Source organism: Balaenoptera ricei, chromosome 18, assembly GCF_028023285.1.
Source record: "Balaenoptera ricei isolate mBalRic1 chromosome 18, mBalRic1.hap2, whole genome shotgun sequence".
Taxonomy (NCBI): Eukaryota; Metazoa; Chordata; class Mammalia; order Artiodactyla; family Balaenopteridae; genus Balaenoptera; species Balaenoptera ricei.
Genome location: NC_082656.1, coordinates 83,615,414 through 83,640,220, shown reverse-complemented (window position 1 = coordinate 83,640,220; position 24,807 = coordinate 83,615,414). Strand labels below are relative to the sequence as shown.

At 47.8% G+C, this 24,807-nt stretch overlaps 1 protein-coding gene across 8 annotated transcripts in view; it reads right to left on the bottom strand.

Moving 5' to 3' along the window:
- TMCO3 (transmembrane and coiled-coil domains 3) overlaps positions 1-13,696 on the bottom strand; it is a 32,013-nt gene extending 18,317 nt beyond the window's left edge. For 2 of the 8 annotated variants that reach the window (XM_059903194.1, XM_059903193.1), the window contains exons 1-5: positions 12,474-13,695; positions 10,880-10,959; positions 4,256-4,778; positions 1,910-2,089; positions 159-350 (exon numbers count right to left, since the gene is read on the bottom strand). In XM_059903194.1, coding sequence (XP_059759177.1) covers positions 159-350; positions 1,910-2,089; positions 4,256-4,699 — 816 coding nt within the window. In that variant the 5' untranslated portion in view covers positions 4,700-4,778; positions 10,880-10,959; positions 12,474-13,695. Of the gene's footprint in view, positions 1-158; positions 351-1,909; positions 2,090-4,255; positions 4,779-10,879; positions 10,960-11,695; positions 11,847-12,473 lie in introns of all 8 variants that reach the window. The other 6 variants (XM_059903191.1, XM_059903190.1, XM_059903195.1 and 3 more) reach the window with 6 other exon arrangements.
- Positions 13,697-24,807: the final 11,111 nt, after the last annotated feature.

The window sequence follows — 24,807 nt, the reverse complement described above, 5'->3', positions numbered from 1 at the left end:
CCAGCCAGCCGGCACTGGAGAAGGCGGCCGCGCCCCACGTCTACACAGGCCACACAGGAAACCATAGCCAAACCCTCTCTGCCCCTTGAGAACGAGCTATTGTAGTGACGTCAGCTTTTAGGCAGCGGACGTGGGCACCGGGCGGCGGCGCGGGCTACCTTTATGAGGTGGGGGTCTGCCCGCGGGATGGTGGCGTCCCTGGGCTTGGTCAGGATGTACTGGTTATTCTGGGAGTCGATGAGCATGCTCAGGCCCAGATCCTCCTCCACCTCCTGCTTCGTGAGGTTCTGCTTGGAGCTGGCCTCTTCCTCTTCCACCCGCAGAACTGCCTCAAAGTTCACCCCTCTGACCTGCAACAATGACCACTGTTATGTCACTAAAGCCAATCAGACGTGTTTAAGTTCAAGATCAAATGTTAGAGAGTAAGTCCCATACAGAAGAACAACGGGAACATTTTCAGCATTCTGTCAAGTGTGACCGAAGACCAATAAATTAGAGAATTAGAAAAAGTTTTTCAATTGAAAAGAGATTTAAGGATGGAAGTGTTCAGGATTTCCATTACTTCCAAACACCTACTCTACCTGATTCAGGGCGTGGCACTGTGATCTGTAACAAGAAACACATATTTGGTCTTAGACCCCTTTCCCGCTCACAGCCCCCAAACCCGCGGGACTTCCTGAGTGATAAGGAGCGATGGAAACATCCTGTCCTATATTTGGTCTTTTGGCCTCGGTTCCTGAAATCGCTCCAGAGCAGCAGAGGTGAAAGGAGTGTTCTGTCCTTCATAATAAGCCCCTTGCGACCTCACCTGCCCTCAGGTGAGTGAGGGGTGGTGGAGAGCCCCCGGGTACCCACGGGAGGGGCTGGTCACCAGAGGAGCCGGCCACGTGATGAGGGCTGAACTTGCAGCTCCACCCCGGCCTCTGGGAGGGCAGAGGGGCTGAAGGCCGAGTCTGTCAGAAGCCTAAATAACGAAGCCTCCGTGAAGACCCTTCAGGCACGAGCTTCCGAGAGCTTCCAGGTTGCTGAACGTGTGCCGGTGTTTGGGGGAGGCCACCGTCCCCCACGCCCTGCCCCGGCACCTCTTCCATCTGAGCTGTGTCCTTCGTGCCCATCTGCCAACCTAGCAAACAGACTGAGTTCTGTGGGCAGCACAGCAAACGCCGGAGGGAGCCCGAGGAGGGGCGGCTGGCATCTGAAGTGGGGGCCATCCTGGGCCGGGCCTGTACCCATGGGGTCTGCGCCAGCCCCATGGGGATGGTGTCAGGCTGAACTGAACCACAGGATGCAGCTGGTGTCCCACAGGACCGGGGGAGGGCCAGTGTGGGAGAGCCCGGAGCCGTGGAGGGCAGAGTGCCTGGTGAGCGGGGTAAAGGCAAGGACACTCTTCCCCGGCGCACGGCCCTCACACACCCAGAGCCTCTCCCGCCTTGGGGTCACTAAGGGCCTCACTCCTCTTCCCTCTCCAGCCTTTCTCTGGTTTGCTGTCATTACCTGACCCTTTCTTGAGTCCGTCCCAGGACTCAGTCTGACATGCTGCTTGGGACCCAAAGGTGGTTTCCTGTAAGGAGCGAGCCTCTCCCCGGGCAGATCCGCACCGAAACGTGGCCGCCCAGGGCCAGCTTCCTGAGACCAGAGCCAAGGCCGGGGAAACAGACGAGCTGCTGGGGGCGGGGCAGTCGTGGCGGGGGTGGGGGGGGGGGGCTGACCAAACACGGGGCGGCGGGGGGAAGCAGAGGAAACCGGGGCACGTCTTCAGGGCCACACAAGTTACTTGCTACGGCACACCAGTGCTTTAGCCTCATCTTCATTTTCAGCCTGCGCTACGGCACACCTGCAAACAATTCCAAGTACACCTCCTTTCAGCGGCTCAGCAGGCCAAGAGGACCTTGCTCTGGGTGCTACTCACTGACTTATTGTCATCGAAAGCGCGCTCCTCTGTCTCCTTCTCCAGACGGTCTGCCGCCTTCCTCACGTCCTCAAGAATTTCATCCAGGAGCGATAAACTTTTGTTCCGATGCTGCATGTTTTTAAGAGCTTCAACTTGATGTTTTTCTGCTGCCAGAAGTTCCACATATTCTGTCTCTTCCTATTCATGTGTAAGAAATGAAGAGTGGTGTTTATTACGAAGGAAACCTGGGTGACCCGCCCGCACCACAAACACGGCAGGGGAGGCCAGGTGCCCCAGGGCACTCAAACTTCTCAGAGCAAACCCTGCGGGAAGGCTACTTACACACACACCAACGTAACACACAACCGTAAAGAGATGCTGAAGGCCATCTCTTCACACAAAAACCACCCGCCGAACCCTGATGCTGTTCCAGCCACTGTGCCTACTGTGTGTGGAAGCCCAGCTGTGGCACTTGATTATTTAGCTAGACATTTCTAAGCGGAATACACAGTCGAATTCCAAGTTACCAAGGGGAGATGTTCCAGGAGAATCTGACAGCATTACTTACTTGCACAGTTGATGGGTGGTGCTGGGAACAGAGTTTAACACGTGTATGGCACACAACTGTATTCAAGCTCCAGGGATCTCAAATCAGTACCCTTACTACTTACTCACGTTTGAGGCGGAGTGGGCGCTGAGCGGAGGACGGTCCCAGGCACAGGCTCGGCTGTTTCGCAGCCTCTACTCAGCGCCCCCAGTGCCTAGACCGCCTTAGACCCGTGAGGCCAGAACCAGCAGAAAGCAGGCGTGTGGGGTCAGTGCCACTCAAACTCATGTTTGTTCTCTGTTCTACCGTAAAACTACCGCAAACCGACACCCCTGCGACTCCCTCTTTAATGCCATGGAGTTTAATGTCCCACCTGTGCGAAGGGTCTGGTGAGGCGGTGATCCCGCTCGGAGGGGGCGGTCTGTTTCTAACAACAGACAGTATGACTGAATCCAGGGGGCTACTTACCCCATCACCATATTTCTACCCAAAATACCACACTTGGGTAAAAAAAAGTTTAATAATTTGTATCTTCTTTACTTTTTAAGCTGTATAATATTATCATAGCCTTTCCATGAAGAAGAAATGATACTTCGTATATTTAAAGTGCCTGGCACATAATAGATGGCTTAAATGATAGCTTTAAAATGTTATATAACTATCACATCTGACGTAATAATAGTTTCTTCTCATCATTTTAAAAGTATCCTTCAGGGGCTTCCCTGGTGGCACAGTGGTCAAGAATCCACCTGCCAATGCAGGGGACACGGGTTTGAGCCCTGGTCCGGGAAGATCCCACATGCCGCGGAGCAGCTAAGCCCGTGCGCCACAGCTACTGAGGCTGTGCTCTAGAGCCGGCGAGCCACAACTACTGAGCCCACGCACCGCGTCTACTAAAGCCTGTGCACCTAGAGCCCGTGCTCCACAACAAGAGAAGCCACTGCAACGAGAAGCCCGCGCACCGCAACAAAGAGTAGCCCCCACTCGCCGGAACTAGAGAAAGCCCGCGCGCAGCAACAAAGACCCAACGCAGCCAAAAAACAAAAACAAATAAATAAATTTATTAAAAAAATAATAAAAATTAAAAAATAAAATAGGGCTTCCCTGGTGGCGCAGTGGTTGAGAACCTGCCTGCCAATGCAGGGGACACGGGTTCGAGCCCTGGTCTGGGAAGATCCCACATGCCGCGGAGCAACTAGGCCCATGAGCCACAACTACTGAGCCTGCGCGTCTGGAGCCTGTGCTCCGCAACAAGAGAGGCCGTGATAGTGAGAGGCCCGCGCACCACGATGAAGAGTGGCCCCCACCTGCCGCAACTAGAGAAAGCCCTCGCACAGAAACGAAGACCCAACACAGCCATAAATAAATAAATAAATAAATATTTTTTTAAAAAAAATAAAATAAAATAAATAAAATAAAATAAAAGTATCCTTCATCAAAATCCTTAATTCAAATGTATACATTTGTTTAAAACTACCTTTAATATTTTTGTTTTCAGCATGTGGGCCTTGAAGAAAGTCAGCCTTCACACTAAAAGTAATTCTTATCAGAAGCTCAAAACCCTGACAGCAATTACAATGGGCTTATTTCCACGTCAGTTCACTGGGAGAACATGAGTAACTCTTTTCAATACCCAGGGATTTTCACCACGGAGAAAGCATGAGAGACTCCTAGAAGGGCTCAAATGTGGCTCTGCTAAGTGACTGTGCAAAGGGACCGGCTCTCCTGCACCTGCCGGGCCAGATCGGAGGCCCTGGGTGGCTCCCACCTGCCGAGCCCCCTTCCGCCGGCGCACGCCGCCCCCGCCCTGGACCCACCTTGATGGCTGCCTTCCGCAGGGCCTCCAGGCGCTGCCTGCTGCTCTCCTTCACGTTGACCACGTCCCTGTAGTCGCCCTGCAGGGCCCTCTGGAGTCCGTGGATGGCCTGGAAGACGGAGTTTTCACTTTCATTCAGCTCTTTCTGGAAAATTTCAAACATGTGCACCTGAAACAGCTTCTCCTCGTCCGAAAGGCTGGCGTCTTTTTCCACTGCTCTGACTGCACTTTTGAGTTTGTTAAGAACCACAGCCTTTTGGCGAAGAAGCCCAGAGAGCTTTCTGCAACCGTCCAGGACCCACTGTCTCCTCTGGGTGACGGCTGCCCCTTGGCCCCGGTGCCACTCGATGGCGTGTCTCACTGCCTCTTCGTGCTCCGCACCGCTGGCCAGCAGGTGAAGGAACGGGAGCCACATCCAGAGGTGGCTCTTCCCCAGTACCTTCATGATCCAATTTTAGGGACAGGGCAAGGCAGTCCAAAGATTCCTGCTAAGTCGGGCTCGCATTTGAGATACGCATTTTCAGCTGAAAAAGAGATTTATTGACACATATAGTTGAACGATGATTCATTGCTATTGAGATTAAAGTGTTAAATAATTACTAAAAACTATCACTTTTCCGAGGAAAATGTTATTTTTCGTAGATCAACATCTGAACTACCTGCTGCCCTTAGATTACAATCAAATACTGAATTTAAAGTATGGTGCCTGATGAAGAGTTGAGATTAAAGATTACATCTGAATTTAAAAGCAATTTTTTAAAGTGAAAACTCAGCCTCATATATCTACTAAATCTACCGTGTGCAAAAGACAAAAAGCAATTCCATTTAAGAGGGTCCACGTATCAAAGGCTGCGAAACACCACCTGCTTCCCCCATCGCAGACGAGGGGCCCCGGAACCAGGTCCAAGGGGCTGGGAAATGCAGCCGAACTGCTATGAGCTGGCTGGGCCGTACCGTCTGCTTTCCTGAGTCACCTGGAATTCCGTCAAATTTCCAATGTCAGTCTACCGTTATGTGCTAACAAGATGTCAAGGAGAGAAAAAAAAAATCACAAACTACAACCACACTCAAACACTTTCTATCATGCAGATTCAGGCTCCTCCTCTTCTCCCTTAAGGAAGACTTCAAGCAGTGCCTGTGAGCTCATCCTGGCGGCGGGGCGCAGACAGGACCCCGGCCCGGCCCGGGCGAGCCGGAGGTTTCAGCGCCACGAGCGGGGGAGCTGCAGCTGTGTTGCCCAGAGGAGGGCTGACCGAGGCGCAGGTGGAGGCCAGGTCAGCAGGGTCACCAAGAAAGAATGACCTCGGAGGCAGGAAGATAGAGAACAAAGACGGAAGAGGTGACAAATGCAGGAGAGCCCAGTAAGATGCGCCCTGAAATACACCCAGTGAGCCTGGCAACTAGGCCCAAGTCCTTATGCCAAAAAGAAAAGAAAACAAAACTAAACCCACCCTTTCCAAGGAATCATGTTATTCTAGAATATATATATTTTCATTTCACTGGTAATCCCAATTCTAATGAGTTTAATCTGGTTTCCCAGGAAAAGTAGATTAGCAAAACTAAGAGTGTGCATTTCTAGAGATAGAATCCTGACCAAACCAAGGAATGACAGCCACAGAAAGTGGACACCGACCGAGCTTACAAAGACACACACGGGAACGCAGCAGAGAGCAGCAGCCGGCGGTCTGGGGGGCCGCCTGCTCCATGCCCCCCAGCAGACCCTGAAGAGGCGACCGCTGAGGGCAGGACAGCCACCCGTGTTCAGAATGACAATCAGAAGTCGCCCATTAAAGACTGCACACTGGCTCACTATTCTGGGTAAAAAGTCAGGAAACTGTCCGATTTCAATACTTGTTTAGATACTCTGGGTCCCAGCATCTCCCAGAGGATCCACGGGTGCAGGACAGCGCGCTTCCTAATGAGGTGGGATAAACCAGTAGGGCTGTCTGAGTTACTGGGTTCACTGGCACAGTTTTAATACAATCTTAAGTAAACGTTACCACCTTGAGCAAACAAACCACTGATCAATCACACAGACAGCCGGCAATATCGCTGATCTGTTATTTTATTGACTCAATTGCTAAGCTCCTACTGTTTCAAGGGAAAGAAAGAATTCAAGCGCTACTTCAGACGTGCACACAGTTAGTATTCTTCAGAACCGAGACACAAATTTCAGGTGCTTTGTTAACTGCACAGACCTAGACACGCACATTTTCTCCAAAAGATCTCAGAAAGTGATTCTTTTACAGATTTCAAACTTCAGGAAAATAAACTGCTGCACAGCTGGTATGTAACACCCCTCCGTCCACTTTGGGCCCCTCCCTCAGACAAGTTCCTGAAGTTAGCTATCCCTCTCCCCAAAACACCGAAGACAGCTATTCACTTTTATGAAAAACCTCTCAGAATTTTAGTTGTAGTCATACTAATATTTCCACTGAAAAGAGCTTTTACCATGAACATGAAGTTATTTACAGACCTTAAGATATGAACCAGTCCTTTTTCATAAACATCTCATTTTACCTTCAAACTCGGCTACCAAATCCTACAGACTACTAAACTGTAACATGTTTTTTTTTCAGTAAACAGTGTCATTTTGTTATTGTTATTTTTAATTATAAAAAAAGACACTCTGGATTTGTTGTGGTTTTATAATGAATTCTTAAAATTTCCACATCTTGAACGACTGACGCAGTAACCCAGGCGAACTCAAGGCCGAGGAGAGCCTGCCACGCTCACGCGTGATGCCATTTACACAACTTCTTTTCTTTCTTCTTCTTTTTTTTTGGTCGCAAGTCTTGTGGGATCTCAGTTCCCCGACCAGGGACTGAACCTGGGCCCTGGCAGTGAAAGTCTAGAATCCTAACCACTAGGCCACCAGGAACTCCCTACACAACTTTCTTAAAATGACAAACTGCAGAGACGGGGAAGGGACAGTGGGGGTCAGGGCCCAGGGAAGGGGGAGGACGGCTGTGGACCTAACAAGGCAGCAGGAGGGACCCCGTGGGGTGGATGCGTTCTGTGTCCTGACAGTGGTGGTGGCCACACGCGTGTGCACATGTGACAGAATCACACAGATCTACACACACACATGCGTGCATGCATGTGCCCTGGTGCACCCAGATTGGGCAGTGGGCTGTCTCTCTCCCAGCTCCTGCTTATGATACAGTTTTGCAAGAGCTCCCACTGGGGACACTGGGGGAAGGGTCTATAGGATTTCTCTGTATTATCTGAAGTTATCTAATTTTTTTTTAAATTATTGGAGTATAATTGTTTTACAGTATTGTGTTACTTTCTGCTGCACAATGAAGTGAATCAGCTATATGTATACCTATATCCCCCCTACCTTGGTCCTCCCTCCCACCCCCGCCATCCCACCCTTCTAGGTCATCACAGAGCACCGAGCTGAGCTTCCTGTGCGTTATAGCAGGTTCCCACTAGCTATCTATTTCATACATGGTAGTGTATTTATGTCAAACCTAATCTCCCAATTCATCCCACCCTCCCCTTCCCCCGCTGTGTCCACATGTCCGTTCTCTACGTCTACATCTCTATTCCTGCCCTGCAAATAGGTTCATCTGTACCATTTTACTAGATTCCACATATATGCATTAATATACGATATTTGTTTTTCTCTTTCTGGCTTACTTCACTCTGTATGACAGACTCTAGGTCCACCCACATCTCTAAAAATGACCCAATTTCGTTCCTTTTTATGGCTGAGTAATATTCCATTGTACATATGTGCCACATCTTCTTTATCCATTCATCTATCATTTGACATTTAGGTTGTTCCCATGTCCTGGCTATTGCAAATAGTGCTCCAATGAATATTGTGGTACATGACTCTTTTTGAATTATGGTTTTCTCAGGGTATATGCCCATAGTGGGATTGCTGGGTCATATGGTAGTTCTATTTTTAGTTTTTTAAGGAACCTCCATACTGTTCTCCATAGTGGCTGTAACAATTTACATTCCCACCAACAGTGCAAGAGGGTTCCTTTTTCTCCACACCCTCTCCAGCATTTATTGTTTGTAGATTTTTTGATGATGGCCATTCTGACCAGTGTGAGGTGATACCTCATTGTAGTTTTGATTTGCATTTCTCTAATGATTAGTGATGTTGAGCATCTTTTCATGTGCCTCCTGGCCATTTGTGTGTCTTCTTTGGTGAAATGTCTATTTAGGTCTTCTGCCCATGTTTTAATTGGGTTGTTTGTTTTTTTGATATTGAGCTCCATGAGCTCTCTGTATATTTTGGAGATTAATCCTTTGTTCGTTGCTTCATTTGCAAATATTTTCTCCCATTCTGAGGGTTGTCTTTCCATCTTGTTTATGGTTTGCTGTGCAAAAGCTTTTAAGTTTCATTAGGTCCCATTTGTTTATTCTTGTTTTTATTTTCATTACTCTAGAAGGTGGGTCAAAAAAGATCTTGCTGTGGTTTATGTCAAAGAGTGTTTTTCCTATGTTTTCCTCTAAGAGTTTTATAGTGTCCGGTCTTAACATTTAGGTCTTTAATCCATTTTAAGTTTAATCCATTTTGAGTTTATTTTTCTGTATGGTGTTAGGCAGTGTTCTAATTTCATTCTTTCACAGGTAGCTGTCCAGTTTTCCCAGCACCACTTATTGGAGAGGCTGTCTTTCTCCATTGTATGTTCTTGCCTCCTTTGTCATTGATTAGGTGACCATACGTGCGTGGGTTTATCTCCAGGCTTTCTATCCTGTACCATTGATCTATATTTCTGTTTTTGTGCCAATACCACACTGTCGTGATTACTGTAACTTTGTAGTATAGTCTGAAGTCAGCGAGCCTGATTCCTCCAGCTCCATTTTTTTCTCAAGATTGATTTGGCTATTTGGGGTCTTTTGTGTTTCCATACAAATTGTAAAATTTTTTGTTGTAATTCTATAAAGAATGCCATTGGTAATTTGATAGGGATTGCATTGAAACTGTAGATTGCTTTGGGTAGCATAATCATTTTCACAATAACGACTGTATATTTCTCCATCTGTTTAAGTCATCTTTGATTTCTTTCATCAGTGTTTTATAATTTTCTGAGTACAAGTCTTTCGTCTCCGTAGGCAGTCTTATTCCTAGGTATTTTATTCTTTTTGTTGCAATGGTAAATGGAATTGTTTCCTTAATTTCTCTTTCTGATTTTTCATTGTTAGTGTATAGGAATGCCAGAGATTTCTGTGCATTAATTTTGTATCCTGCAACCTTACCAAATTCATTGATAAGTTCTAGTAGTCTTCTGGTGGCATCTTGAGGATTTTCTATGTATATTCTATAGGATTTCTCTGTATTATTTTTTAAAACTTCATGTGACTCTATAATCATCTCAAAATAAAGTTTTAAAAACTGTATATAAGTTCTTCCTGTTTCCCACTACACCCCTATTGTGTGTAATGTGCACCATTTACACTGCAGAGCATGGCAAACATGCCTGTGACATTTTATTATTTTAAAGTAGGAAACGCCCTAAAACCAAAGGTTTGCAGGATGACTCAACTAAAGTGAAACCCAAGGTTACTTTTCATTTAGTGTGATAGCAAAAATCAATACTTTGAGCACAAACCCTCCCTCCTAAAACTTCCTATTTATACATATTCCAATATTAATTAAAATATATCTCCCCAACTTTGCCAAATTTCTAGCAGGTTTGGCTTGTTTAAAGGCAGAACAGGAATCCCAAAACAAACTTTAAAATCGATGAGATTATTTGATTAAGAAAAAAAATTTGTAATAAATGATTCAGAATAAAAAGGCATATGGGTTCATTATTAAGCCTACTCAAAAACAAAGAAACTTCCAATAATTTTACATAAAAAGTCCAAGATCTGGGGCTTCCCTGGTGGCACAGTGGTTAAGAACCCACCTGCCAATGCAGGGGACACAGGTTTGAGCCCTGGCCCGGGAAGATCCCACATGCTGTGGAGCAACTAAGCCCATGAGCCACAACTACTGAAGCCCGGGCGCCTAGAGCCCCTGCTCTGCAACAAGAGAAGCCACCGCAATGAGAAGCCCGCGCACTGCAACGAAGAGTAGCCGCTGCTCGCCGCAACTAGAGAAAGCCCGCGCGCAGCAGCACAGCAGCGAAGACTCAACACAGCCAAAAATAAATAAATTAAAAAAAAAAAGTCCGCGACCAGGTGTGTTCAGAGCAAAGTCACCAGGTGAAGATTTCTGTCCCGCCTCCACTCCGAGTTCTGTCGAGACTGCAGGGCGCACAGCGCTCTCCTGGGACACCCGCTGCTGGACCACCGAGCCCTAGACCATTGCTGGAGGCCCTCCGGAGACCGGGGGGCCGGGAGGCAGCGCCCCTGTGTTTCCACTTTGCACACTGGGCTAAAATAAAACGCGAGAACCTGGCAGCCCTGCCCCCCAGCCTCCTGCACACGTGTAGCCAGAGGCCCCTCCATCTCTCTTCCTCAGGACCTTCCAGACCCACCACCTCAGATTTACCAGATCCAACTGCTGAAAGGCAGTCTGGTTTATTGACAGCAGCCTCTGTCTGTGGGCGGAGGCCATCAGGACCAGGTGGGACCCAGCTCCCGGGACAGCCCACCCTAGGGGCCGGCCGTCTACCCAGCTGAACCCAGACCCTAAAGGGGGGAGGGGGCTGACCTGGTATGGGAGCTCCAGGCAGGAACTCCAGAGCGAGCCGCTTGGGTGGGGCGGGATCAGGGTTAGCGGGTGCAGGGCCTCTGGAAAAAGGAAAGCAGGAGGGTTGTCTGTAGTATCTCTTCCTGATGCCACCAGAACTTCCAGGCCAGGCACAAGACGGGCAACAAAGCGGGCAGCTTGTGGGAAGATCCAAGGAAGCAAAGAAGCCCCCAGTGGAAGCAGTCTACCTCAGTGTGATCTGTGGAGGACTCTACTTGAAAAGCCTCTTTTACACTTTAACAAGTTAGATGATGTAAAGTCTATGTCTTAAAAGATAAAGCACTTATAATACAATTTATGGCTCACTTCTAATCAGTAAAATTGGAGAACGAGTTAAAAAAGGGGGAGAGGAAGGAAAGAAGAAAATTCTTAAGGACAGTAAAAAGTTTTAAAGTATTTAATGTTAATTAAACTGTACAAAAACCCAGTATTCCGTTAATAATCCAATCACTGAGACACTATCTTTTCAAAAATTTATATTATAAAAGAAATTTGGGACCAGTAAGGCAGTACGACGCTCTGGCCGGAAAAATGATCAGAAAAACGTATAAAAAGGCTGTGAACTCAGTAACGTTATTCACCATCCAGTTCCCCCGGCCATGGGGCGCTGGGCGCCCACAGCGCACCCCGAGGGCAGCGCAGACCCAAGACGGGATGAGGCCTGGCGCTTTGGGAAAACAGGCCCTTCGACGGTTACACTTTAGGAACAACATTTACAGACCGGATCCTTGCACCTTCCCACCCTTACGAAAGCGCTAGAGTCATTCACGGGGATACCTGTCCCCGTGACAGGCAGCGACCCTCCACGAGGCCCCCCTCCTCGGAGCGGCTCCCCGGAGCTGGATGAGGGGCTGTCCCCGAATCACGCGGAAACTCGAGGCTCACGTCGTGCGTCCTTTTCAGGGGACCCGGCGGGGCCGCCTGACACCTGGACGAGAGCGTGAACGGGGACCACGGGTGAGGTCCGACGGGAACCGGGGAGCGGCGCGCAGAGCCGGGACCCCCAGGGGCTCGTGGAGCGGCGGCTCCTCCGCAGATCTGACCCGAGGATCAGGCGCCGGGAGAGTGTAAACGGTCCAACCGAGTGGCCCGCAGAGTCCGAAGCCTAGCCAGCTCCCGCCCGCGCCCCCATCGCGCCTTTCCCGCAACCCCGGGGCCGCCGCCAGGTGCGGGGTCTGGAAAAGGGCGCTCAGGTGCAGCACCGCTCTCGGCGCAAAGCCCGGAGGAGGAGGGAGCGGGCGGGGCCTGAGTGAGGCCGAGGGAACGGAACCTCGGGAGAAGGGGGAGAGACCCCTGGGAAGGAGGAGGGGAGACCTCTAGGGAGGGGAAGGAGAGACCAGACACCCCTCCCCCCAGGGAGGGAGAGAAGACATCCTCGGGAAGGGGAGACCCCCGGGGAGGGGAGACCCGGGAGGGGGAAGGGAGACCAGACCCCGGGGAGGGGAAGAACTGACACCCACGGGAAGGGGAGACCCCCGGGGACGGGAGGGGAGGAGAGGGAAGCTCTGAGGGCCGCACTTCAGGCCGGACCCGGGGCCCCGCGCCGAACGCTCACCCGGACGTTCCGGCCGCGCCGCGTCCTGGGTCCGGCTTTCCAGAGGGGAGGACCGGGACGCCGCTTATCCGCATCCCTTCCCAGGCGGCGGGGCCGCCCCCGGGGCGGGGACGAGGACGAGGACGGGGTCGGGCACGGGGAGGGCCCAGGAGGCCCACAGAGCTCTCTCGAACGCCCTCTGAGCCGACGCGGCCGAGAGGGAGTCACGGCCCCTTTAAAGAGGCGGGGTGTGCGTTCTGTCCACCCCAGGGCGGCGCGGTGCACGCCGGGAGTCGGAGGCGCAGCAGGGCCTGCATCCCGGCGGCCCCGGGCGGCGCAGTGCACGCCGGGAATTGGAGTCCCGCCGGCCTGGCCTGACCTGTCGCTGCCTCCCTGGGCGGGTGTCCCGGGGGCTGAGGACAGGGACGGGGATGGCGCGGCTGGGCCGGGGCGCCTGCGCAGACGGCCGGGGCCGGCGACAAGCTGGGGAGCGCGGGGAGAATGGTAGGTGGCCCGCGGCTCGCCTTCCTCTCGGCCGCTCTTGGGCATCCGGGGCTGGGGGGCGGCGAGGCGCTGCTGGGGCCGAGGGTTGGGGTCGGAGGTCGTGGGTCGGGGGCTGGCGGTCGGGGCCCGGGGCCGGGCGCGGAGTCCTCAGGCGCGGCGGGGAGCACGCAGGTGGGACCGGACCGGTGACCCAAGTGCGGCGGTGCTGCCTGACGAGACGGAGGCACAGAGCGGGCCGGGGACTCCGAGCACTGCCTCCTCGGGAGCGCGAGCAGCCGGGTGACCCCGGAGGGAGGACGTTGCGGGCAGGCGGGCGTCCTGCCGGGAGATGCGGTGGACCGGATCGCGCCTGAGCCTTGCCGGTGGTTCAGAGCGGCCGGAACGTGGACTTCAGGGTCGAGAATGGCAGGGCTCCTGAGCAGGGCCTCGCGTTCCCCGCCGAGGAGAGCAGAGTCTCCCAGGAGAGAGCGGGAGCCTGGAAGGTGTTTGAGAAGGAGGGGTGTGTGCGAAGCGATCGCCTTTTGTCCCGAGGACAGGACTTGGATGGGAGGGAGTCAGGACTGCGGGTAGGGGAGGCCAGCTAGGAAGCGGTGGTAATAGCTCGGCAAGAAGAGGCGAAGATTTGAACGGAGACTGTCGGTAGGAACAAGGGGCATGAGAGGAGGGAAGGGTGGGGAATTTTGCAGAGCCGTTCAGAAAAGGAGGAAAAGGAGAGGAAGGGCTCTGCAGGCCCTAGTTGGGGCGTCTGAGCAGACGGTCATGGTATTGACCAAAATAGGGATTGTAGAAGGAAGCGCAGGTTTCTGCGGAAAGATGATGCAGTAAGGAGGGGGAGATAGCGGGATCGTCTGGTTGGTTAGAGACGTAGATCTGGAGCCCAGGAGAGGGCGGGCTTTCTGGAAACGTACAGTTGCTTTGAAACGTCGTGGAAACCATGGTAGTTGAAGGGTTTCAGTGTTCATTCTGTAAATGCAGTGGCTTCTGCGTGCAAGCGAGGTGGTGTGCAAGGTGCCAGGGCTTCGACTCTGAGCAGGGCAGACGTGGGTTTGGTACTGATGGAGCCGATGTCCCAGCAGGAGAGACGGGCACTGAACACGCAGCTACGTTATTGCAGCTGGAATAGGTGCCAGGGAGAGGCACCGGTTCCAGGAACCCGCAGGGTGGGGTGTGTGGTGTCAGATACCCAGCCAGTGAAGGCTTGGCCGCGGCAGCACGGTGTGAGCTGAGCTGAACTCTCGAGAATGAGTGGGGCGTGGGGCAGCCAGATGTGCGCGGCGCTGCGGGTGGGAGGGACAGGAATGGGAAGAGGGCCTCGCGGAGCCCAGAGAGCCAGGGAGCAGCCGCGGCGGGAGGCTGTGATGGGGCACTCAGCTGGTCACAGGGAGGAATGGCAGCCTTTGTCCTCGTGGTAGTGGGAGGCTGGGGAGGGGCTTAAAGGCCGGAGAGAGATGGTCCAGGAGGAACGTGCCAGGAAGAGGGGAGGCGTGAGAACAAACCTTCTGGGTGGGGAGAGCAGCCAAGAAGGAGATGGAGAAGCGCCGGTCAGAGAAACATGAGGGCCCGAGAAAGCCGTCCCAGAAACCAGGAGCGGGCGGTCAGCAGTGCAGCCCGGAGGCTCGTGCCGGCCCCGGGGCAGCAGCTGCACTGCCCGGCCGAGTGCGCCCGCCTTGGCCGGCGAGACCACAGCTCCAGCTCTTAAGGGGAAGGGGCTGGGTGGGCAGGAGCCTGACTTGCTGAAGAGGTTGGAGAGGAAGGAGAGTGAAAGGGGGCACTTGGGTGTGACTCCATGCACCACCCCCGCCTGCTGTACCTGAAACCGTCAAGGCGACTGAATTGATGCCACGAACTGGGTCAGTGTGGTTGCCCTGGCGGCCCCTTGTAAGTTGACCCTAAGAGGAGATTTTGTTGTATTCAGTGTCTCTGGAAGGGCATTTTAAGGATAACATTTTCATTTTGTATGTGGTCAGTTTTGGTGCCCAGATCACATGAGTGATTTTTTACAAGGTCACAATTTAAACGTTTGAGACTTTTTCCAGAGGTAGAGAATTTATCTGATGTTTTTCCTGGATTGTCCAGATTTTTATTTCAAGAATTTTGTACATTTTAACAGGGTAAAACAAAGTAGAAAAAGCCCTCCCACTTCCCTTAAAAGCTGCCGTTAATACTTTAACTTCCTTGGCGTGGTGAGCCTTAGTGAAGGCCATCAGAGCTTGAAGGGCAGGCTGTGGCCCTTCCAGGTTATGGACCTTTATTAATTTTAGATGGATTTAGTCCTAAGTAGACCCAGAGCTTTCTTTCTCTGGTAAATATTTAGTTTATGAGGCTTTTTTTTTTTTTAGAAAGCTTTATGCCAGGTCCCTTTTTTTACAAATTGCAACTTGAATCTCTTCGTCCCTTTTGGGCAGGAAGCACATATAGTCTTTAGATTTAGCTGTTGGTTATTGTTTTAATCACTGTAGGGGTAACACTGAATCACTGGAACTTTGTTGACCGTCCCCTCCCCTTTCACCCTGGCCAGAGACCTGCCCTGGGCTCGGCTTGGACCCGCGGCCGCTGTTGCTGATTCAGAACCGGCACCTTCGTGCCACTGTGCGGTTCCAGGTGGCAGGATCTGTCTTGGAATAGACAGATCCTACCACCGGGAATAGACTGATTCTCTATGTGCACTTCTCCCCGCTTTGTAACTCACGCGGTGACAGTTCAGACCGCCCTGGGCGGCCTGGGCCACGTGCTGCCCCTGCCCCTCTCCGCCTGGGCTTCCCGGAAAGCGCCCTCCTTTACGCTGTCACAGAGCCGCCGGGTCACGGTTTAGGAGGGGCTGCGGGAGGCTACCATCAGGAGAAGGACCTCGAGATGGGCAGCACCTCCTTGGCGGGGATCTGCCGGCTGCATGGTTGTCACCTGAGCAAACGTTGCTCTGTTGGCTCATCTGGGAGGGGCTCAGGGCGCTAGGGTGGATTTTTCTGAGGTGAAATCACATCACATAAAGTTAACCGTTTCGAAGTGTACGGTCCAGTGGTGCGTAGGACCTTCACCGCGTTGTGCTACCGCTGCCTGTGTCTAGTTCCAGAACATTTTCATCCCCCGAAGGAAGGCCCACACCTGTCAGCAGTCCCTCCCACGCCTCCCTCCCCCAGCCCCTGGCCGCACCGCCCGCCCTCCGTCTCAGGACTTGCCTGCGCTGCACGTTTCACGCGAATGGAATCTCACAGTGTGTGACCGTTTGTGTCTGACTTCCTTTGCTTAGCATAATGTTTTCGAGGCCCACCCATGTCGTAACATATATCAGTACTTCATGATTTTTTATGGCTGAATTTCATTGTATGTAAGTACCGAATTCTGCGTTTACAAGCCTGACAGAATGTTAAAATCTAGCACTGATGGCAGTTTCCATAGTAAACATGTCATGGTTCTTCTGAACGGTGCACCATCTTGGGGTCGAACACCTGTCACTGTCTTAAGGTGTCTGAGGTAAGCCTTGGCTTTGCCCACCTCCCCTGGGGAAGCCATCGGTGTCATCAAAGATGCCAGCATTGTCTTTCGTCAGTTTACTGTCAAAGCATTTGGGACCTGACCGCACTGAGTTAAATTTAATCTTCCCAGAGAATAGAACCTTGAACTCGTTGGTTTTTCTCAAAGGCTCACTTTCAGGAAATAATGTAGAGAACATGCACTCTACGTGTGCCCCCGGAACCCGGGCTGTAGGCTGCAGTTGCAGGGTAGCTGCGGGTTTGTAAATGCAGCCGCGTGGGGCACGGTTCGCCCACCTCTCTGCGTGGTACTCTCACTGCGGCAGAGACCAGTGCCTCCTGCCCTAGCTCCGGGGTTCTTAGCCCGAGTTCCACCTTCCCCCAGCCTCTGAGAAGCCAGGATGGTCCTAAAAGGTCCGTGAAAACCCGGAATTTCTGTGCCAAACCATATGCCCACCTGTGTACCACATACGTTTTCCGGGAGAAAGGATCCGTGCTATCATCAGATTCCAAAAGGGACCCAGGACCCCAAATGATCAACAGTCATTGTTCTAAGTAGCCAAAATATTAATTCCCTGGGTTACTTAGATCAGTGTTTCTCAAACTTCTAAGTCCCAGGCCCCCTATACACTTTAAAAAATTATTGGGATTGTAGCCATTGGTATTTACCATATTAGAAATTAAAATGGAAAGTTTAAAAATATCTGTGTTCAAAAATAACAATAGTAAACCCGTTATATATTCACATTACATTTTTGCAAACATCTTTAATCAAAGTTAGGTTCTCCAATCTTCTGTGTTCAGTCTGTTGTGATGTCACCAGTCAGGCAGCCTCTGGAAGCCTCTGCTATACACCAATGAGAGTGAGAAAGGTGGGTAACGGCTTGGAGGCATTTGGAGATACTTTTGTGACCGCGGAACCCCTGAGACGTCTTGGGCCCCCGGGGTCCCCAGCCACACTGGGAGGGCAGTGTGTGTAGACTGCAGTAGCATAACCCCTGCTCAGTCGTCCTCTGCTCTCCTGGCACCAGCAGGCACTGAGGGAGGCCTTAGCAAAACGCTTTGCAAGCTTGCTCTGCTGTTTCCTGGTGGCATTTGGTGCGGAGCTGGTCTGGTACAAAGGGGACATTTCATGTCTCCACTGCCTTCCAGTTTCAGCGCCAGGAGGAGCTGGGCCACTTTTGGGCCACTGGTGGGTCTTTAAATCTTATGAAAACAGATTTTCCTAACTAATCCTCTTCTCTTCTTTACGTTGGCAACTGAGAAGCTCAGAGCCTAATTTTCAGCTCACTTTCAACTCATATATGGTATGCGTGTCTGTGTCTTATCTCTGGCTTTCTTATTTTCCTTATTTCCTCTTCTTGATTTCCTCATCTACATCTTGTTTTCCAGTTACACATTTCTGTAAGTTATCATTTATTCTGTGTGCTTCTATAAACTCATCTTTTTTTGAACAAGAGTGAGTATAAATCATTTTAAGTAAAACTTTTCCCCTTATCATATTATTGTGTAAAGTGTCTTTTAAAGTATTAGCACCCAGTAGATTACAGTGTCTGTTTTGATTTACAGAAATTAGTGAATGACTGTCATTTCTGCTGTTGTTTTCATCAGGCTACCTTAGATAAATAAAACCTTAACCGTTCAATACCTGGAAACATTAAAATGCTATTTGGTTTCATTATATACTATATATAGTACTGTTACATGGCAGTTTTGTTATTTACTACCTACCGACAGCCTCTGCCCTATTTTTCCATCTTATTTCTGTCTCATGTACACAGGCATTCTCATTATTAGTATCATCTTCATTTAATCATAACAGGCTTTTTGTGCCTGCTTTTGGAACTTCTATAAGTTATTTTTCACACAATTCTTTGTTATATGTGTTTTCATCAGTGTTGTTCTGCTAATTTTAAACGGAGAAAAACTTAAAATAATCATGTTTCCAACCATGAGGTCCTCCTCCTGGTCATTAGGGCCTGAAATTAATTGAAGCCAAGGAGGACCCACAGGTGGGCTGTGGTGATGTGGTCAGGCCTCGGGTTAGCCGCATTTCATCAGAGGGTACGTACGTGTTATAAAGAGGGATTTCACTGAGACTTAGAAAAAAATTAACATCCTACTTCATGCAAAGTGAACCAGATAGAGATCAAAATGTATTCTGTATAAAACATTGATTCTTCTAATTTGGGGGAGATTAGACTTTGTATATTTATTACTGTGTAGATGCTGTCATTTGAATTTTCAGAAGGCTGTGCAGTCTTTTTAACTGATGAAGAACAAGGCTTTGTCTTCCTGTAATTCTGAAGTGAAGTCCAGTCACCCAAGGAAAAATTAAGTCCAGTTACAATATAGGCGTTAGTGATAGAGCTGAAACAGCTCTCTGGACTGGCCTCATTGGCTTTCCTGCTTCTTTTGCTTCCCACAGCATAAGCTTAAATCATCTCAGAAGGACAAGGTCCACCAGCTCATGGCATTCACTCAGGCTGGTGAGAGAACTGCCATCCACTGCTTAGCCCAAAGTGAGTGGAAACTGGACACACCACGGACAGCTTCTTCCAGAACCCGGCCTCGTTCCACAAGGACTCCACGAGAACCTCCGCCGTCAGGAAGAAGCTGGAGCCGCTGTATAACAGGTACAAAGGTAGGGGGCGCAGTGGCGACTGCGTCCGTCTCCAGGGAGCAGGGTGGCTGTTCTGGAGTCTCCGTGCTGCGTCCCAGGGCCCCCGACGTGCATTCCTTCCCGTGCAGATGTTCAGCTGCACGATTCAGTCAGTCTAAGTGGGACCGTGGCTGCTGATGGCGCGAGGCTGGGCTGGGACGAGACGCGTGGGGTCTGAGGACTGACGAGCAGCGAGCCCTCCTGCGCGTGGCCCGGGCGGAGGCTCGTGTGCCCCCGGTCAGCTGCGGGCGGTCACTGCCCGGAGGCCTGGTGTCCAGGCCAGGTGGCTACACTCGTTAAGACAGTGCTCTTCCCCAGCACTTCCACGTAGGCAGGAATACGTGGTGAGAAGGCCGTTTCAGAACGATACCAAATCGTAAGAATAATTCTGACGTGAGGGTACAGGACGCCGTGTGCTGGTGTTGGAGCCCTGGAACAGCTCCAGCTGCAGAAGCTTCTGAAAAAACTCTTGGCAAAAAAACCTTTGTGTTGTCAGTTGGGGACAGTTGTTATTTTTATTGAAATTGGCACTTAGAATGGAGCTTTCCCTATCAAAATACAGTCATGCTGCAAAAATAAGTCTGCATGATAAGTCTGTTTAGATCCAGACTGCTCAGCAGGCTTTAAATTCCACATCAAATGTCAGGTCTATGCTGTAATGGGAGAGGCGGCAATGATTCAAGAGCTGATTTTTTTTGTTTTTCTAGCAGTTTCTAAGGTTAATCTTATCTTTCCAAAACTTAAAAAATAAAATCCCTCATTTAAACAAGTATTAACACAAACAGAGTAACTCCCTTGGCTTTAAGTTCTTGTTTATTTATTATTTTCATTTTTTACTTTTGAAAATACTGTGTATAATCTGTCTATTTAGATCCAAAAAATCAATTGAAAATTACATTCCTTTTTTTTTTAAAAAAAAATCTTGGTTCAGAAACATGTTCTGTGGTTTGAAAAACAGATTTGTACTTGTTGTAGTTCTCCAAAAATGAACATTGTTTTCAGTGTGCTTTAAATTTTTTTGGCTAAGTTAATTACTGAGCTAATTTTGTAAGTCATATGCTATGCAGATTTTAAAAGTTATTCAGATATGTGCAGCTGCCTTTGGAAAAATATTTTTATGTGAAAATTATCTTTAAGCTTCATCCCTTATCATTTAATTTTATTCATGCAATTCTAGTCATTTAAAGTAGACATATGGTACAATCATTTTGGGCCCTAAAAGTAGATGTATAGTTCAAAGACTATTGACAAATAGAACAACCGTTGTTACACAATGTATACAAATGAATGAGTGCTTCCAAACTACTTTAAAGCATTCAAAATCATTGTATATGAAGTTTATCAGGACGGTTATTAGGTGAGGGCATCGTAGACCCATTTTTCTGTTATCCTGAAGGTCTGTCGTGTTCGGAGCACAGGCCTGAGTCAGGAGGTGTGTGGGAATCTCTGACCTATGAGCCCACAGCGGCAGGTTCTCACGGACACAGGAGCGTAGAGTTGGAAGGGTCTGTGTGATTTTGCTCATTTAAGGTAGGTCAGCAGTTCTTCTTTGGTAACAACATATGTATATATAAATGTGGCGTTGAGCACTTAAGAGTTCAATCTTGTGTGATGGAAGAAGAGTTTGCTGCCCTTAAACTTCCTTTGCGGGAAGGTGCCGCAGGCCTGCTTCTCGCACCTTCTACGGCATCAGGTGGGCTGTCATTGTGATGCCGGTCAGGAGACACGGGCTGAGGTCACAGGGCCTCGCTTGGTGAGGCCTTGCTGATTCTTTTAATGGATTTCACGGTTTGATTTTCCCATGGAGAAATGCTAAGTTCCTTAATTTTATTTCTAAACTAGAAATTGCCGGGGGACGGGGGAGGGAAGCCTGAATTTCTAAGCTGTTAAATGTGGGTGCATAAGCTAAATGACTGAAAAATAAGTATTGTGCAGTAGTATTAGCACTATAGCAAATGAAATCACTTTTAAAAGAAAAACATCTTTCTTTTGCTTTGACAAGGTGGTGATAAAAACTTAAAATATTTTGAATACAGTGTTTTTCGTAGCAGTTTGCCTTTGGGCAAGGTAAAATTCTGTAAACTTGAAATTTTATTTTACTTTAGGGAGATTAATTAATTTTTTCTTAATGATGAAGTCTTCAAAGAAGTTTCAATGATTTTTTTCCCCCCTAAATACCCAGGAACCTAGATTTTAAAAATAAAGAGTATTTTCTGGATAAATCATTATTTGTTGCTATTTCTTTCACATATGGTAGAAAATTGCAGTGCATTGATTGATGAATTTGAAACACACTTGCCAGAACTATGTAGTCGAGGTATGATTCTTACCACCCATTTTAGTAATGCTTTTCAAAATACCCAAATTTTTAACTTCTTTTTCCCTTAATTTTAACTATAGACCCACAAGATGAAAATAAAATTGGAATTGATGGAATTCAAAAGTTTTGTGATGATTTAAGCGTAGATCCTGCCAGTGTCACCGTTTTGGGTATAGCTGGAAATTCAGGGCCACGACTCTATGTGAATTTAGCAAAAAGGAATTTGTAGATGGCATGGCAGAGCTTGGGTAAGTAAATTGGTCTCAGTTTAAACTTTTTCAGAAAGGAAAATACTTTCAACGTTAATTATGTTTCAGCAACCTGTAAACTTCATATCAATTTATGTCCTTTGAATATTTTACAAATTTCTTATGCATTTGTACTATTAAACCTTTGGTTTTCTTTTAAATTCCAGTTAAAGTTTTGTTCAGTGTTTTTATTCAGATTAATTTCTTTTGTAACACTTTCTCCTTTTTAATTTTTTTCCTTCCAGTTTTGAATTGACAGTAAATATCCAGGTGTTTTTGTTTGTTTGTTTTCAGCCATTTAATTTATTTCATAATACTGTGTGCTCCATGTATAATTTGTTGTGTTGCTGTATTAAGCGTTAATAAAATGTCATTCTGTCTTTTTGCTTGTAACACCTCTCTGTTCTACCTACAGGGTTGGGATAAAAGCTTCATTCATACCTTAACATGTTTCTTACTTGCTGGATGAGTCGGAGAGGTAAAGGAAAGCACATAAACACCTTCTAATCACTAAGCTTATTGAACTGTTTCAGGAGGTGTGTAGAAGCTGACTTGCTGACTTGCTGCTACTCTGATATCTCAGTGTTGACAACTTAAACTCACTTATTTTTAGCTCCTGAAGGAGCTCAAAAGCCTTAGGTAAACATGTTCTAAGGCTGGGCGGACATTGTGCTTGTTTTCACTAAACCTGTGTGTCTGTTGTGATGTTAAACTCTATGAGACTTTATTTCTAATATATTACCACATTCCTGGTAGTCGAATAAAACCAACCAAACAAAAGGTATCATTGTAACAATTTGTAACAGCATATGTGTTTGGCATTCTTTTCACCTAGGAAAGCCTAGATGAGTTACCAGTAGTTTTAGAGTAGGAAAGACCTTGTAAAGAAGCGTTCCATTGGCATTGGACTACAAGTTGTCCCACCTGTTAAAATCTCCCCCAAAATGGGCCATTTTGGAAACAAGTGCTTCTTATAGAGACAATTAATGGCATTTCTTAGACATTGTCTAGAAATATGCTATACAAGTAAAATTTTTAAATTCCTATTATCCTATGAAGTATCATAACTTAAAAAATATATTTTAAAGATTTTGAGAGTGAATCTTCCCAAAATGTTTGAGATAATCTCACGCCCTCTTAACTGGAGTATACAGAACATAACTTTAGCTTACAGGTTAATGGTGGTTGGTGGACTGCTCTCTCTCTACACCTCAGGGAGCAGTTAAAGGTGAAGCTATTTTTCAAAATATTAAAAGTATTGTGAATGTATTAGTGAACTATATTGTGGAGATAACCTATGTTTTCAGAGATGTGAAGGACTTTGCTTCTAGTCTAAATAGCACTAACCTCTAAAAATACTTTGGCTTTGGCGTCTGCTCTGTTATGACTTCTTCACGTTTTCCTGGCTGTTAACTCCTGACTGCAGTTGGAATACCTGCCTTTAACAGTTAATTCTTCATCCTTTCTTTGGGGGCTGGAGGATTCTTAGGTAAACTGAATAAACTTTATGAAATACCTTGACATCTTTTTAAAAACAAAAAACTGTCTGTGTGGATCTTCTCTGTTGAATTCCATGGGTCTTTTTATCTGTCTTTAACCCAACATCACATATTCTTAATTGCTGTAGCCTTAGAGTAAGTCTTGAAATGAATTAGTAAAGTCTTCCTAATTTGTTCATCTACTGCAAGGGTGTTAGTCAGCTTTTATTATTTCAGTGGGGGAAAAAAGAGCCTTTTCAACAAATGATGCTGAAACAACTGGGTAAAGGTGAAAAAATTTAACCTCAGTCCCTCTTTCATATCATATATAAAAATTAATTGGGGCTAGATTGTACACCTGTACAAGATACTAACAACCATAAAGTTTTAGACAAAACATGAAGAGACTATCATCATCTTTGTAACCTTGGGTTAAGCAACACTTTTTCAGGGAAAACATAAAATGCACTAGCCATAAGGAAAAAATTGATAAATTGGACTCCATCAAAGTTAAAAACTTCTGCTTATCAAAAGATGCTTTTAGGGCTTCCCTGGTGGCACAGTGGTTGAGAATCTGCCTGCTAATGCAGGGGACACGGGGTGCGAGCCCTGGTCTGGGAAGATCCCACATGCTGCGGAGCAACTAGGCCCGTGAGCCACAACTACTGAGCCTGCGTGTCTGGAGCCTGTGCTCCGCAGCAAGAGAGGCCGCGATAGTGAGAGGCCCGCACACTGCGATGAAGAGTGGCCCACACTTGCAGCAACTAGAGAAAGCCCTCGCACAGAAACGAAGACCCAACACAGCCAAAAATAAATCAATCAAATAAATTTAAAAAAAAAAAGTTGTAAGTAGAAAGGATTTGTAAAGCCGAAAGCTTGTTATGTGAACACTTATAAAGTAATGAATAACAAATAACCAATATAGAATGAAAGGGGGACATCACTATAGACCCTACAGATTAAAGGACGAGAGTATTATGAACAACTTTATGTTAGTAAATTTGAAAACCTGAATGGAACAGAGAAGTTCTTTTAAAAATGACAACTTACTGAAATGGGCACATGAAGAAATAGTTCCATAACTCTTACAGAATCTGAACCCATAATTTAAAATCTTTTCAAAGAGAAAACTCTTGGCCAGAATTGGTTCACTGGCACATCCTACCAAGCTTTTAATAAAGAGAATAGCACCAATTTCACACCACCTCTTCCAGAGAATAGTACAGGAAGAAACACTCCGCAATATGTTTTGAGGCCAGCACAACCTAGATAATAAGACCTAGAGAGGACATTTTGAGAATGGAAAATTATAGGCCACTCTCAGTCATAAGAATCAAAAGATGCATATGATGAACATAAGATCCAAAAATCCTAAACAAATTTTCAGCAAAATAAATTAAGCCCCCAAAACAAATCAACCAAAAAACCAGGATAATTTGTCATGACAAAGTTTGCTGTAGTCCAGGAATGCAAGATTTTTTTAACATTACAAAGTTGATCAATGGAATTTATCACCGTAACAGAAAAGTGAGGGGGTGGATATTATCTCAGTGCATAACATGGGACTTTTCAAGCTACAGTAGTTAAGAGTACATGGCATTGGGGGCCAGATTAGATGAATAGGCCAGTGGAGCAGAATGGAGAGCCCAGAAACAAATCCATGTTTACAGGAA